The sequence below is a fragment of the Crocodylus siamensis genome, chromosome 7 (assembly GCF_052110815.1).
Source record: "Crocodylus siamensis isolate JL-2025a chromosome 7, ASM5211081v1, whole genome shotgun sequence".
NCBI classification, from domain to species: domain Eukaryota; kingdom Metazoa; phylum Chordata; order Crocodylia; family Crocodylidae; genus Crocodylus; species Crocodylus siamensis.
In genome coordinates, this window is record NC_143401.1 from 3,302,501 (window position 1) to 3,318,333 (window position 15,833).

The 15,833-nt window shown below is 47.9% G+C and overlaps 1 protein-coding gene across 2 annotated transcripts; it reads right to left on the reverse strand.

Moving 5' to 3' along the window:
- Nucleotides 1–1,813: 1,813 nt before the first annotated feature.
- Nucleotides 1,814–15,496, reverse strand: MTFR1L (mitochondrial fission regulator 1 like). 2 transcript variants are annotated; one of them, XR_016443466.1, is made up of 8 exons: nucleotides 15,370–15,496; nucleotides 14,163–14,298; nucleotides 12,730–12,834; nucleotides 11,888–11,997; nucleotides 10,904–11,115; nucleotides 7,855–8,170; nucleotides 4,552–4,756; nucleotides 1,814–2,986 (listed from the first exon to the last, which is right to left on the reverse strand). XR_016443466.1 is itself a non-coding variant. In XM_090057202.1 (7 exons), exons 2-7 carry the CDS (start codon nucleotides 14,250–14,252, stop codon nucleotides 2,881–2,883), a joined length of 939 nt encoding a protein of 312 aa, XP_089913328.1. In that variant the 5' UTR covers nucleotides 14,253–14,298; nucleotides 15,370–15,496; the 3' UTR covers nucleotides 1,814–2,880. The 2 variants fall into 2 exon arrangements, 1 of the variants encoding a protein (XP_089913328.1); XM_090057202.1 differs by lacking the exon at nucleotides 4,552–4,756.
- Nucleotides 15,497–15,833: the final 337 nt, after the last annotated feature.

Sequence of the window (15,833 nt, forward strand, 5' to 3'; positions counted from 1 at the left end):
GTGGTGCTAAGGACAACCCCCCTTGCTTTGGGGTTAATGCAGCCAGGGTCTGACGCATGGCATGGGAAAGCTGACCTGGGGCTGGAGTTTGCAGCTTCCTTTTGTTAGGTGGCTCCGGCTGCCCTCGGAGAGCTCGGTGAACTAGATCATGCGGTACAACCGCTCTCACCCAGGGCGTGGTATTTTGAGTCGCAGGGAAGCATGTTTGCTATAAAAAGACACTGAAGACCAGCTGCCACTAGCTCCTACAGACCTCCCGGCTCCGTGCCTTTATTAGCATTAGCAGGACTCAAAAGGTAGTTCAAACTCACCCAAAGCTGCATTTGCATCCCCACCCCGCAGACAGATGGCATGTGCATGGGGACAGGAACAGCAAGGGCTTGGAGACCTTGCCCTCCCAAGTGGCTGTGGCAGGGGAGGGGGGCTCCAAGGTCTTTAGGGCTGGTTGCCATCCACATCATGGTATGACAGCGCCCACCAACATGGTTACTCGTGCCAGAACAGAAACCTCAATGCAGGGATTGCTGCTCTTCCCGCGCCGCCTGCGGTCTCCCTGGTAAAGGGGGCAGTGGGATGGAAGCTTTCTCGCTGGCCCTACAGGTGGAGGTTTGATAACGGCTGGCGTTTCCTCCCTGGCTGAGCCATCGCTGGGGAGTATCATCACACTTTTGCACAAACCACCCGGATGAGAGGCCTACGTGTTCTGCTAACGGCCACTGCTGGCACTTGACTTCTATGCTGCTGGAGAGACCAGTTCGCTCCAGTAGCCCTTGCCCTGCCTAGGCAGACGTCACTCCTACCGCTCAGGCCCCGGTAGGTCCTGAGATACCACGCCACTGGGCTGTTAGCCGGACTCTCGCTGCAGCCAAAAGTGTCTGGTCCAAGGTCAGCGAGGCCCCGTGAGAACTCTGGACCAGGGTCTCGGTAGAGCCTTTGGCTCCGGGTGCGTCAAGGAGACCGGGCAGAGGAAGTGGAGCTCCTTGCCTCTTCTTTTAATGCAGTGCTGCTGCCAAGTATTTTTGGTCACTTTAAATGGTAGGGCCTTCTGCTAAAATATTCTTGGCCCTCCAGGCAATACTAAGGGTGGATCTAGACGTGGGATCATTCCTGACACCTTTGTTCTGGAGGAAGACGGAGCTATACAGGAAGCTACTCCACTTTCAATTCAGCTCCCCTAAACCTTAGCCCAGGTATCTTGCATACTTAGATTGCACTTTAGGCAATGGAGCACCGGCTGAAAGGCCAGGAGAGGAAGGCACACAACGGGGGATGCCAGAACCCAGCCCCAGGCAGGGGCTTACCCTGCTGATAGGCAGGAGCCATGCTCTGTAGGGATAGCGTGGGCTGAAGGATAAAGCCCTGGATTGGGACCGATAATCTGGGGTGTATTCCCAGTTCAGCTGCTGGCCTGTTAGGCAACTCTCAGCAGGCTGCTTCATCTCTCTGTCTCAGCTTCCTCACTTCTATAACGGGAATTCGTTCATAGATTGCAAGGTTGGAAGGGTCCTTGGAAGAGCATTGGGCCCAGCCCCCTGAATTATCGTTGGGATAACAATACTGAGCAGCTTGTGGAGGCCTCCAAGACATGCACGCGAAGAGCACTCCAGGAACCAGGCGCAGCATTGCCCCTCAGCCGTTGTCTGAGCTGAGCCAGTCACTTCTGCAGCAGTCGGAAAAGGATGCGTCCTACTGGGAACCGGCTGATTTGGGCTAAGCCTTTCCGTGACCGTGTCGAACCTGCTGTAAGCGCCGGCAGAAGGGACCCCCCCCCCGGCTCTCAAGGTGAGGACATTAAGGACACCTGCGAGGCTCATTGGAGGACCAAGCATAGGGCTCTGTTTATACAAAGGAAACATTGCACACCCTGAATACAGCCGTGAGGAACAGTTGCAGACAGCCATTTTTACCCAAAATAAATGTCTCAACCAGTGAGAATCACCGCTTCCTTTGAACAGCCTCCTTCCCTTTCCCCTCCCTCAAGTTCCTTGCGGTGTTAATCGCCTCGCTCTGGTGGGCTCCGGCCATTTTATTCAAACTATATCCTTGCTGAAATTTGTGTTAATAAAATACATTTCATCTGACTAGAAAGATCACATTCATGAAACACGGAAGCCGACTTGGGACGGGCTGTGGGCCTGCTATCATGGATCTCTGGGGACAACTTGAACTTTAAAACATTACAAAAATACTTTAGTCGCCCTCTGGCCTGCTGACACCAACCTCACATTTTTTTAATCTTATTAAAGGAGTCCAAAAATTCACATCAACTCTTCCTGTCCCATTTGGGACTGGAAAATAATTGGAAGAAGCCTTAGGGAAAGGTATCCTTTTCTGGGGAGAGTGACACAAGCTCCTAACCACCTCAGTCCAAAGCAAAACTTCCTAAAGACCTGAGGATGAGGAAGGAAGCAGCAATTTACTCTCACTGACAGCCTTGCTCCAGGCTCTCTGGGAAAGTATTAGGAGCTTGATGTCCATTTATATCTGAAATGGGTAACTAGTTACCCCACGACAAGGGTGTCATGAGTTTAGTTAACTTGAATAATTAATTTGAATCAAAACTCACAGAGGAAGATATACAGAGGAGGGAAAACTTCACCTAGCCACACACACATCACTCGTTAGAAGAACCTCACCAGTAAAATGCTTCGGTTCAAAATAGGGTGGAAAAGAATTTCCATTTTCTTAAAAAGTTTTTATATATTAAGATACGTGGAAACACTGCAAATCCAAAGTTTCTTTCTCAAATAAGTGTCCAGTGCAGAAATAATTCTTAATTAAAGAGGCAAAAAAGTTTGATCCTTAGGAAGGCAGCTACTGTGGAGAGAAATCTCAGGAGCATGATATATGTTGCTTACGGAGTTAAATTAGAGCGTGATGTCACTTTTCTTTCATGGCTATATCTTCATCCTTTAAAGCAAACTTTCTCCTCAGTGCTTCTGAAATGAGAATAGCTGGATCTTCCTCCTTCAGTAAAGTTCGGTTCCTAAAGGCAAGATACAGAGTTAACGTGAACAGCGCTTCTCCAAAGCATTACTTCTCCAAAACTATGGCTAACAGTTCCTGTTATGCTTCAGTTATGAAACTTTAGCCTGAAAAATACTGTTCACTTAAAAACCTGTTCTGATTTCAGTGTTCTCCTGCAGCCACGGCTGTCAGTGAGTCTCTAAGCTGGGTCAAGCGCAAAAACCTGAAAAGGCAACATGAGGACTGTTTGGTTAAGCCTGAGGTTTTCAAAACTCCCTGGGATGTTTAGAAACACAGCTCCTCTTAATGGCACGGGACTTTTTTGTGTATTATTTTACTGTTGAAAAATCTCAGCACAAAGTGCCCGCTGCTTTCCAGGAAGGTGGTAGCAGCAGGTAAAAACAACATGCCAAATCCGAGCTCTCTGAAGCCTTCCTTAGGGCTTCCAACGGATTTACTACTTTGAAAAACATCCCAGTCTATATTTACAGGTTTTCTTGCAACTAATTTGATTGTGGGAAATGAGTTGTGCTGGGTCAGGTCAGTTTTATTTCCTCTTTACTCACACCACTCGGTAGCAGGCTTACACTATCTTCACCGTCCTGCCTCTTGCTGCATGCCAATGAGCAGTTTACTTGCAAGTAAGTCAATCACACATACATCCTGTGCATTTGCTTCACAGGACGGCAAGAAGTATGGATTATAGCAAGCTACCAACAATACCTGAGAGGAAGAGTTTGCTTGGATCTCATGTAAGCACTGATCCGAGAGTAAAAACTCCCTGTAGGCTGGAATGCCATCAGTTTAATTGTTTAAAGGCCTCTAAAAGCACTGATGAAAGCACAAAAAAGGGGTTTCTGTCTGTTTTAAACACCTTCAGCTACCTCACTGCATTAACACTCTTTACTAGAACATAAAAGGTTAGAAGGTCAGGACTGCAAGCCACAATTAATACAGTGTACACATTCAGCTGTTGGGATTATATAGCTGGTTTTGTAGACTGAAACCCTCCACTGATTTCCCCCAAAGCGGGACTGTTCCCTCCAACACCAATGCAGACACAGGAATCACAACACGGCCTCCAAAGAAACTGCTGAAGCCATTACCTCCACCAAGGCAAGCCTAAGAGAAGTCAAAGTGGTCCAGGGTGCCAATGCACTCCTCCCTCCAGAGAGGTAAGGAAGGGAAACCACTAGTAGGAACAGAGGCAGCAGCTGGCCAGTAGCACAGTGAGACAGGAGGGACAGAGATGGAAGCGGGGCTGATCAGAAGGTAAAAGCTGCTCCAAGATCAGTAAAAACTCATCCACCTGGGTGGCTATCAGAGAGGAGAGGACAAGCCTCCCAGCAGCAAGGCACAACCAGCAGCTATTGCAGAAAATTGACACCAGAAACTAGCAGCAGAGCCTGTGCCTCGAGCTGATATAGAAGAGCCCGGGGGTCAGATGGCAGCATCTCAGTTCCTTCGAGATTCCCATTAAACTACCCCAAGGACCAGGCAGGTAAATCACAGGCAGTCAATGAGTGCAGTGATGCCTGAACTAATCAATCCCATTATAAACAGGGCTTGGAAGGATGTACTCACATTCAAAGCAGATCCGCACGCTACATGCTTTTAACCACACACTGAATGAAAGGATCAGCAGGCACACTACACAGACAATTCCCTTCCAAAGGGCATCACAGACATTAAGAGGGCTCTATTTTGACACGTGTCGACACATGCACTTCTGCAAGCATGTCTCATACTCATTTCTGCAGCTTCCAGGGCTGTGTTTTAACACCGATTCCTAAATAGAGAAGCATCTATTTAATCATCTTTGTTAAGTGTAAACCACACTTCCACCCACACAAGTTACATGGGCACACACCCTGCTTTTTATAAGCCTTCCCAGCAGGTTGTAGGCTGACCAGTACAACCTCAGGCTGGCTCTAAACTGGAAGCATCTGACAAGTGTATTATACTGGCAAAGCACTCTCCTAATATACAGCTCTGCTGGTACAAAGCCACCTTTCACAGGCAGAGTAAAAGCTATTTTGCTGGGAGAGCTGCATCTACCCTGGGGGCTGTTTCTGGTACAGGGATAAAACCCTCCCCAACCAAAACACTGTGCTAGTGGCCAGGAAGCTTCTGCCAGCAACATCACCATGGCCCAAGGCTGAAGCAGGAGATAATTATCGAAACACTGAACTGTGTCAAACAATAGACTGAATAACGACATTGCCTGAGTTATTCCTGATGATTCACAGGCCTGCAATTCAGGTACAGCAACCGTATGCCAAAGGGCACCTCTTGTACGTCAGAGGCAAGGCAATGGGCCGAGACAGAGGGACAAATGAAAGAAATGCAGCTGAGCTCAAACAGCAAACGAGCTCAAGGCTATGGGTCGGCATACATGTGGGGAGAAGTGTCACAGGAAGCGTGGTGCTGCAGCCTTCCCACGGATCCATGCTGTTGACCCCAAAGGTCGCAGGGCAATTTGTTATTGCTAGCACAGTTTATTGCCCAATACCAGGGCAACCCAAAACACCCACTTACCAGGGAAAAAGCCAAACTGTGGATACATCTGCTAAATCGGGATTCAGCTTCCATCACTCCCCAGCCATCAGGGCTCCATACGGATGAAGACTCAAGAGTTAGGGGGGCAGAAAGAATGGGGATCTTCCCCCTCTGCCCACCAGGTCCCAGGGGGCCAGAACACGTCAGATAACCTCAAACCCCGAGAAGCCCATGCTAACACTTGCTGCTGACTCTTCCCATGATCTTGTTCCTTGAAGGGGACATTGCTCCCCACTGTAGTCAGCCCCTTCTCCTTGGGGAAAGACACAGGCCACTAAATGCAGTCCCCCAAACTGTACTGTACTGGTGCTGATTCCCTTGCTGTCGCAGAAGGGTGGCCCACACTGAGGTGGATGGAAAGGTTTAATAAGTAGATTCACCCTGGTGAAACACCCTCTCTGCGTCTCCTCACTCTGCTCTGCTGGCTGAAGAACGAGACCGAACATTTGTGTGTTCAGCTAAAGTTCTCCCTACCCACTTTGGCTGAAGAAGCAGCTTGTCCAAATACCCTCCGTTACAAGACAATTCCCTCCCAGCCACAGCAGGCTTTTAGCAGGAGCTCAGCTGGGGCTGAAGGCGGCCCTGAAGCAGCCGTGCTCCACATCAGCCCCAGGCAGGGGGGGACACAGGCCTCTCCTGCTAACCCAGCTGCATGGCCAAAGAGCTGCTGAGTCTGGTCAGCTTAAGGTCAAAGGCACCAGCTCTGGTTGTCGAAGTCCACAGATTCAGTCCAGCAGAGCCCGGTGGACTTGGTGAAATGCCTGTTCATATAATGTCTGCTTCCCCTGCCTGCCTTCTCCTCAGCACCTCCTACCATGTACAATGAGACCCCGTAACTCAGCCTCTGAAAAACAGCAGGATCCTGAGGTCCTAACATGTTTGGCTGTTCCCTCTCTCACAGGAAGGGTCTATCCTCCATAAAAAACCAACGATGTGCCAGTCTGCTTTTGCACTTTTAACAAGATCTGCATTGCAGCATGCCTCCTGCAAACGGAGGAAAGCGTAACCAAGACTTGTGTGCCATTTGAGGGTTAACATTTTACAGGCTGTGAAGCAGAAAACCAGACTCCTATCTTCAAGAGCAGAGGATTCCTGTTTGTCTAAGTTTAACACGAATGACCCAAATGTGACCTCGCAGCCTGTTAACTAACAGCGAACCAAGTCTGAGGCAGCCCAGCTAAATCCAGCAAAGTTACAGATGTGCCTTTGGAAAAATGACATCTCCGAACATTCAAAATGGCTTTGGGATGCCAAGAACTGCTGTGTTGGGCAGAAAGACAGAAACCTGAGGCAGCAGTTCAAGGAGGACACGCGGCTTGTATTTATGAGGAGGAATTCATTTAAGCTCTGTGAATTCTACTCCAAAAAGAGCAAGCACAAGAATGATAATGAAGGAGAGACTTCCAACTCGGAGTGATGTTTCATTCTTTGGATGGCTTAAGGAAGAGGATAGTTTTGCTGAGCTGCAGAGAGCACATACTAGGTCATTTCATTTTTGGAGAACAAAAGGAAGACAACAAAAAGTTTTTCTAATCATGTAAGACCTAAAATGGACATTGACTGTAATTACAATTCATTCAGACCCTGGGCAGGGCTCCCAACAGTATAACAACTGTCTGCCTGGGTTTTAGGGCAGCAGCTGGGGAAGACGCGAGCTTTACTGATGCAATTCCACATTTCCCCACATCAAATAGAAACTGCACAAGAGGCGGCTGAGATATTACAGAACCGATGTTATCAGGTGGACTCCTGTCTCTTAGTAATGCAGAGGCATGTCATCATTCCAGTTTACAAGTCAAAAAAGGAATTATACATCAACAGAGGCATGCGCTCTCCTCAGACAGATGCTACCTCAACCACATCCTTCCAGCTCAGAGGGGAAGAGGGGCGCAGATACATGGCAATGCAAAGGCAGCGTCTCAGACACTCACAGCTTTGAATGGCTTTTCTCTAATTTTGTTAAGTAGTGTGTGCACTCCCTGAATTAAAAAAAAAGGAAAAAAAAAAAGATAATTTCGAAGGTGGATGAATTGTAGTGGTTTGCCAAATGTGGTGCCAGTACAGTTAGCTATGGGTTCCCTCTTCCATTGTCTTCTACTCTAAAATTCAAAGGCACAAGCTGAGTTGAAAAGCTGTCATTCTGGAGGCAAATAAAACAGCACAGAAACAGACTGTCAGCAGTTTTCTGCATAACTATTCCTCTTTGTAAATCATGGTTACCAACCATAAGGACAAGCAGACGCATGTAATGTGCAATGATCCTGCCCTGCTCTGACACAAAAGATGACAAAGAGAAATTACGATAAAAAATGTTCAAAGAAGACTTACAACTCTTTGTTCTGCTTCATGCGATGGATGTCTTTGAGAATGCCCATCATGTCTGCAAAACTGCTGGCCTTCGACAGAGAGATGGAATCCTCCTCGTCGGGATCTTTTGGCTCCGGCTTGCAATACTCGAGAGAGGTTGCAGAACAAAGCATGGACACGGAGGGGAACTCGGGAGTGTCTAGTTCTGCCACCTCCTCTGTGATGTCACTAATGACAAAGGAAGTTGTAGATTGGAAAGAGGATCCAAAACAAGGTAAGGGAGAAGAGACATTTGAACTTTCTGGAGATAATAGATCCGGCGTTAATGAAGCAGACGCTGCAAAATAAAAACACATAGAGAAAGGTCAACTCGAGCCAAAACACCATTTTTCCCTTAGCAGCAGAATAAAAATCAAGCCCCAAACTCAGCCAGCCCAGGTTATGCAAAACAGACAGGCCTGAGGACTCTCTTTAACACTTCACATCACCACACTCAGTCCAGGACCTTCTCCTCAGCACCACTGCTTCCTACACCACCAGCCTTCTACCTGTCCCAAAACCTAGGAACAGACAAGGCCATCACCACAGCACCTGCCCCCCCACAGACTTGATGTGGACCTCTGGGAACCAGGTAAGTATTCTTTCCCTTCTTCTTGGGTACGCAGTAGTATTATTCCCATTTTGCAGAAGCAAAACTGAGGCACGGAGATTAAGTTACTTGCTTCAGGTCTCAAAGGGAGCCTGCAACAAAGCTTGGACCAGAGCCTAAGTCCCAGTACAGTGACCTAACCAGGAGACCATCCTTTCTCTTCCAAGACAGGGCTGGACTCCTGGCCTAGAGCTCCATCCTCTCCCAAACTGTTCCTTCCAGTCCTCCTCTTGAGAACTCCTTAGTTTGTACAAATGACATGGTATGAACACAGGGCCATGCTCTGACCTTGTTCAGGTCAGTCTCTTTGCCCAATTTCTCTCATCTTGGCTACCAGGCAGAAAGGCAGGCTTCACTCATTCCTGTCTGCAAAGTGCTTTACAACAGCTAAACAAACCCAAGTGTTGTGACGCAGGAGAGGCAGGAAGCTAGGGAGTGAGCCAGAGTAGGATTAGACTACTTCTTCCAGAAGGGCTTTTTCTGCATCAGAAGGGAGCCAACAGTACCTGGCCAAATAAAGGTACTTAAAAGCAGAGAAGACATGAGATAGCTGTCAAATACCAGTAATCAGACTCTCTCAAAAGTAGATAAAGTGGAGCTCACAGTAACAACCCCTTGCCATCAGTGCCTCCAAAACAGAAGAGATAGCTACAGTTATCTCCTGGACCAACCAGTTCCTTAGCTCCAGCTACACTCTGTATTATCATTCCCAAGCACTGACAGCACAATATGCTGCAAGCTTGAAAGAAAAGCCCATAGAGAACAGCTGACGCAGCCAGGCCCATTGCTGGGTGAGAGGAAGGAACAGCTGGCACATTTTCTCCTATACAGATTTGAGTCATTTCTGGCTATTCCTTTCCCTGAATTAAGGTGGAGTTTTCTAGCACACGGACTGAACTACTGGGATGAGTGATCACTAACCTCTTGCTCTGAAGCAAAGGCACATATAAAGTTCACAGGAAGAATTCATGGCATTTCTTCCTGTTCTTTGCTTATTTCTAATGCACCTGCTCTTATCTGATCCTACACAGGGAAGAAAGGACTCGTCTGGGCTACCTCACTTCACACTTGCTGAGTTGGCTCTCTTGGCTTGGAGAGATTTTCCGTTCTTTGAGACTTCACGGCTTCTACCAAAGCAGGACACCAACATCCTTCCTTTCCCTGCCTGACCTTACTACTGCCCCATTTGTCTACATGTTTGTATTCCCCTGCTGTAAAAGGGACTGACATTTTGCTATTTATTTCCAGCTTCGTGGTCTAATACTTGCCACAGTCAGAAACTGACAGCTCTACCACCTTTTAACTGTTCCCCACACACTGAGGCACCAAGACGATTGTGGGCCTTGCACAGTTGTGTCACTCAGAACAGCCCACAGAAAGAACAAGCATCATGGCAGGCTTGGGGGCTACCCAAAACCAGCCTGCATATTTCCATAGAGTGCAGGCCACGAAAGGGTGGAGCTTAAACTTGCTGTGAAAGGGTAAGGAATTTGAGAGAAGTAAACAGACTCCAGCCAGCCTCTTTTCCAAGGGCCTCTTTAGCTAGAGCATAAATCAACCCTCATCTCGGATCAGGAAAACAGAAATGCTGGCATCACACTCCCACAGAAACAGTAACCCTTTCATACAGTCACAGGGTTGCATGGGCCCCGAGGGCCAGCTAGTCCAACCCTCTGCAGTGCAACAGTCCTAACACATCCCAGCCTCAGAGGAAGGAAATTCCACAGCTTCCCCTTGGGCAGCTTGTTCCACTGCTCTCACAGTGAGAAAGGCTTTCCTGAGGTTTAAAGTAACCTAAAACAATGTATTGAGAGGCCCAGGACCATCTGATAAGACCAGGCATCCTACACTTCTTTGCAACGGAAGACTCAATCCCCTTCCTCTTTCTCATATACAGTAGCAGCTCTCACAGTTATATTTGGTTCCTTTTCAAACTAGACAGGATTTATCCATTTAAGCAAAGGCAAGCACCTAAATGAAGTTCAGGACCTTCTAACCAGCAACAGAAGAGGTCACCCCCAGACAACAAACAACAGGGAGAAATGTGGAGTCACTGGTGCTAATTGCATCTCTGATCCTCTATGCCATTCTTGTTCCTCACTCTAGATGTTTTAAAGTCACATGCGTGTTTCAACACTCTTAGCATTTAGGAAGCAGAACAAATGTCGCTTCCATGCTAGCCAAAACTCCTACAATGGTCAACTCAGTTGTAGCAAGCACAGCGAGATGTGCAAGAGGTTCTGCTATGTATATTGGGGCTCTTTCACAGCACATGTATTTGTCACAAATCCCATACTAGAGACATAAAGAGAAAATACTGACAATGTTTAATACAGTATGTGATCAGTACCAGCAGCTTTATGCTGGGATCATCACTGCTCAGGTCTCCTCACTAGCAAAGAAGGGCCATTACACTCCTACCTGAATCACCAGCTACAATTTTAGCTATTTGGCTCCGCAGGTGACTCAGCTCCTCCTGAAGCTCCGTAGTCCGACTCAGGGCAGGTAAACCAGGTTTCTTCAAGGCAAGCAGCTTCTCCTCTTGCTTCCTCAAGTTGGGGACTGAGGCATTTCGCTGGATAACCATGAAGGGGCTGGGCTTCCACTTGTGTTTTAGTGGCCGAGTGTCACTCCTAAGTGGTACAACACAAAACCTCTCCATCATTCACATGGAGCAGACCTGTTGTGAGCACAAAACTTCGCATTTCTGTTGCCTACCAAGGGATCTCCAAGCACTTTACGGACAACAAATTAAGCCCCACACCACTTTTGGGAGAACAGTGTTACGTCCACTTGACAGACTGGAAAAAAAAGCAGCACTGGAAGTCTGGGACAGAGGCAAAAATGAAACCAAACCTCCCAATTCCCAATCTTGAACTTTAACCAGGAGAACAGCAGAATATTCCTGTCCTGCTGGTGACTTAGGTTTCTATGTGATGAAGTACAATTTGGAGGCAGTGAGTGAGGTGTCACCCAGCCCCACAGCTTGTGGGATCATCTGACTGCAAAACTCATCGCATTTTTCACAGATGACATTTAATGTTAAATGACTAGAACTTCAAGTACTTAAATGGAAAGAAGACGGCTCCCTGGAACCACAGGTCTGAATCCCAGAAGGAATGACTCAACCCCTCATCTCTGAGACAGATGCATGGGGTCTCATGCAATTTATTTTATGGAAGTCTTTCAGTTAAGACATTGGAATTTAGGGCTGTATCTACTCTTCGGGGATATTAACTCTCTCCCTGGTAGCTTCTATAAGGAAGCGTCACCATAATCTTGGTCAAAATATCTCTACCCTTCTCACTCTTAAAGCAAAAACAACCAACCAACCTTCAATAGGTGTCCCATTAGAACTCAAAATGACTTGAAATTGGGCCTGGGGTCAACATGGGAAAAAAGTACCTGACTCTAGCATATGTTTCTTCATCATCTGCTGCTATCCACGCAATGTCTGCCAGAGTAGGGACCGGAGGTATGTCATTTAAGTACAGATCAGAGACATTTGGCAGAACCTAGGAAGAACATTGCAACACCAAAGTAATTTGTGACTTTGTTCCATTTAACATGTGTGCTACAAGTTCAACATATTGACACATGCAGGCCTTTTTTGCATCAGTACTGTAGCTAGGTCTCAGCTGGAGGAAGTTAGTGAAAATTCATTTGCATAAATGCAAACTCTGTTGCAGTATGGTTTATAGATCTGTTATCTTTGCTTTTTTGGAATATGTCCCAGAAAACTAGAATATCAACCTGCAAAAAGTAGATGCTGCAGTACTTAAATTGTTGCTGGAAAAAGACAAACATGTGCAGGTGCCAAATGAGCTCAGCAGGACAGCCCAACTTGTTCTCAAATGTACACCAAGGCAAACAATCCCCATTAGCATGACTTTACAGATTAGGAAAGTAAGGCATGGAGGTTAAGTAATTTCCCAAGGACACTCAGTGAGCTAATGGCTCAGCCAGGAGGTTAGACTCTCAGCCTCCTGGAAGCAGAAACCACCATCCTTCATAAGTGCAGCCATTCTCTTAGGGAACACGTATGATTTGCAGGTTGCTGTTGATCATTTTAAGATATGCAATTTACAAAAGCCAAGAGGGAAACTAGTCAAAACTCAAACTAAAATGTGTTCCCAAGCATAACCCTGTGGGCTAGATGTCATAGGCGGGGGGGGAAACAGTGCAGGAAAAGCACTTCCAGGGCTAGACCAGTGCCTATATCCAGGATCTGGATCTCACATGCTTACCTCAAAGGATGCCCTGGGACATGGTTTTAAGGGCAGGTTTGTCCCAATCCTCCTGACTACGCTGCGTGATGAGCCGCAAGGTTTGTTCTGCCAAATTGGGATAGTCTAAGAGTTGAGACAACAGTTTACAAAATCAGATAGTACCTGCAACACACCCAACTTTTGAAGGGACTGTCATCACAGAAAATTAAATCAGAACTATGGCACCTTTATCACCTTTTATTCTTTTTGATGCATCTCATCACGAGTCCCATCAAATGCCACAGGTTTGCTTTCAAATGAGGGTCCTTCCTGGAAATCTGCATTTGAACTTCAGATGTGGGAGGGAACAAGATTGCTCATGTGTAAAGCTAAACACGTGGGTACTTATTTTCCAGGTTTTGGGGGTTAATGGCATTAGTTAATGTATGTGGGCTCAGAGATGAAAGTGTATGGAAAGGACAGTAGCAGTGCTGTATATTGGATAAAGAAGAAGGAATAAATGAGACCACCACCCCAAGCCAAAATAACTGTACATGGGCACCTGGTCATTCAGGCTGGGAGAATCACCCAGCCAGATTTGAAGCTGGCTACATCACTCCTTGATGTTCTGTGGTCTGCAGAAACCAGTGTTCCTTCCCCAACCATGCCCGATAGGGGACACATGGGGAGATCTTCATCTTCAAATCGTAGTCCCATTTAAAAGAGTATTGTCAGTTTTTAAAGCAAGTTCCCTTGATTGTATTGCTATCACCTCCTTAATAAAGCTGAATGTTTTCAATACTATTTGCAATTGCTATTTACTCTTTCTAGTTTTCATCTGGGGCAATGAAAACAGAGTTGGGGAAAAATATCTTAACAGTTAAGTGCCTCCCCCTGACTTTGATAAGGAGCTTGGGATTTGTGCCTCTGCCCATTGTCAGTTTTGTATCCATTTCTAACTGTTTTCTAGTCAAGTGACAGTTCTCAGGAACCAGCACAAGGCTTTGGGCAGTGTTCACTTCAGGCAAACTAACAATCTGGATCTGTTCTGTCCAAGCAAAGATTCCTATTCATAACTGACGCAAAATTGTACCTGATCTAACAAAGCCCGTAAGTGACCTCAGCTATCCCAATTAGGTAACAAATAATTTATACGTACACAAAATAAAATGAATCACTGGGCTCCGAGACATGAAAACCTAAGCATCATTTGACTAATGGCTAGCAAGCTCCATAAGCTGCTTAATACCCTTGTAATTCAAACAGAGCTGCTATAATTTATACGCAGTAAATCCCAATGCATACTACATTCATGCAGCAATAATACCCATCTCTGTAGCTCTTAGACCAGACAATTGGAGCTTGTAGTACCAGGACAGATGGGCAGCCATTTCTCTGACAATAACTTGTATAGTTTCAGAATTCCCTCACTGTACATAATAAATATTTTTGAAAAGAAACACTGGACTTACTGAATCTGTTGCCATCTCAGATTGTATAGAAGGTTCCCAAACTGGATGTATGAGTAAATCAGAAACAGAAATTGTAGCTCCAAGAAACATGAGGTGGTTTCATATTATTTCCTCTCAGAGAACAAAGACTCTCTCACTGAAAGACACAAGGAGACTTGGATGAGGGCAAGTCCCACATTTTATATTCATCCAGACAAGCAGTTCCCAAACTCTGACAGATCGCGCACGACCTATTTAAAAATATACAACCTTAAGTATCGCTGGCAAATTTTTATCGTATAAAGTCATTATAATAGATCTGCTATAATTATAATAAACCTGTTCAGGAGACATTACTTTACAGTCAGGGCTGCCAGGCTCTGGAACGGGCTCCCAAGGGAGGTGGTGCTCGCTCCTACCTTGGGGGTCAAGAGGAGGCTGGACAGATATTTGGCTGCGGTGACATGACCGGGGCAGAGGGTTGGATCTGATGGTCTGCTTAGGTCCCTTCCGACCCTAAGCACTACGATACTATGTTAACACGTACCGCTAACAGATCATCTGTGCACCGCCGGTGGTCCGCAGACTATAGACTGGGAACCGCCGGCCGGATGACAGCCGGCCTGCCACGGCTCCTGCACGCACTCAGAAGCGACCGCCAGACAATACCAAAAGGAGCAGTGAACTCCCCCCCAGGACAGGGCTGCCCAGGTTCCCCGGCCCCTCTAGCCACATCAGAAGCCCTGTCACCGGACACACGGCTTCCACGATGCTCCAGCCCTGCGTCTGCTGCTCGCGCGCTTGAGCGACTGGCCCTCACGTGCCCAGCGGGCATCAATAAGCAGCAGCCAGAAAACAAGGAAACAACAGCCAGAGAGAGCGGGAGGGAGGGTTTTATTGCACAACCCCCCTTTCTTCAGGGGCCGGACGAGAAGCTGGGCATGAGAAGAACGATCCACTTCCCCTCCTGGTGCTGGCAGGTCGGGATAGATCACAACACAGTTACATTTATAATTAAATATCGTTATATTATTGCGGTCACTCGCAAGCCCCGCGTTCATCGTCATCCAGGTGCACTTGGCTGCCGGAGGAAGCGCGAGTACCGCAGGCCCCTCCGGCCGGGGACGCCGGGCCAGGCCCCGCTGAGGGCCGCGGGGCTGTGCCAGGAGCTGCGCCCGACCCCACGGGCTGGGCCTGGGGCCGGGGCCGCCCCCGGGTCTTGCCTCACCTGGAGGCCGGAGCAGGGCCGCCGCGTCCTCCCGTCGCCGCTTCCGGGCGGCCATGGGAACGCAACCCGGAAGCAGAACGCGCTGTCACAGTTCGCTTCCGGAAGGCCGGCTCCATCGCTGCGCCTGCGCAGCCGCTTCCTTCCGGGTGGTGGCGTCACCCCGCAGAAGCGGCACGTGCTGCAGCTCGGCTCTGGCCCGCCGGACCGGAGCAGGGACACGAGGGCGTCGGGCTTCGTACGCACAGAGGACCCCCGGGACGGTCTTCGAGGACGGCCTCCCCGGGCGCCGAGCCGGCGGTGCCCGAAGACATGGGAAATGCCCCACGCTCGGGCGGATCGCGCCCCGCACATTTAAAACGATACCGCCTCAAGCACCGGCCAGTTTTTCCGTTCAGCCTTAAGCGCCACCACCAGCACATTTTGGTCCTATAAAGTCACGATCATGCATAGCTGCCGTCTGCGTG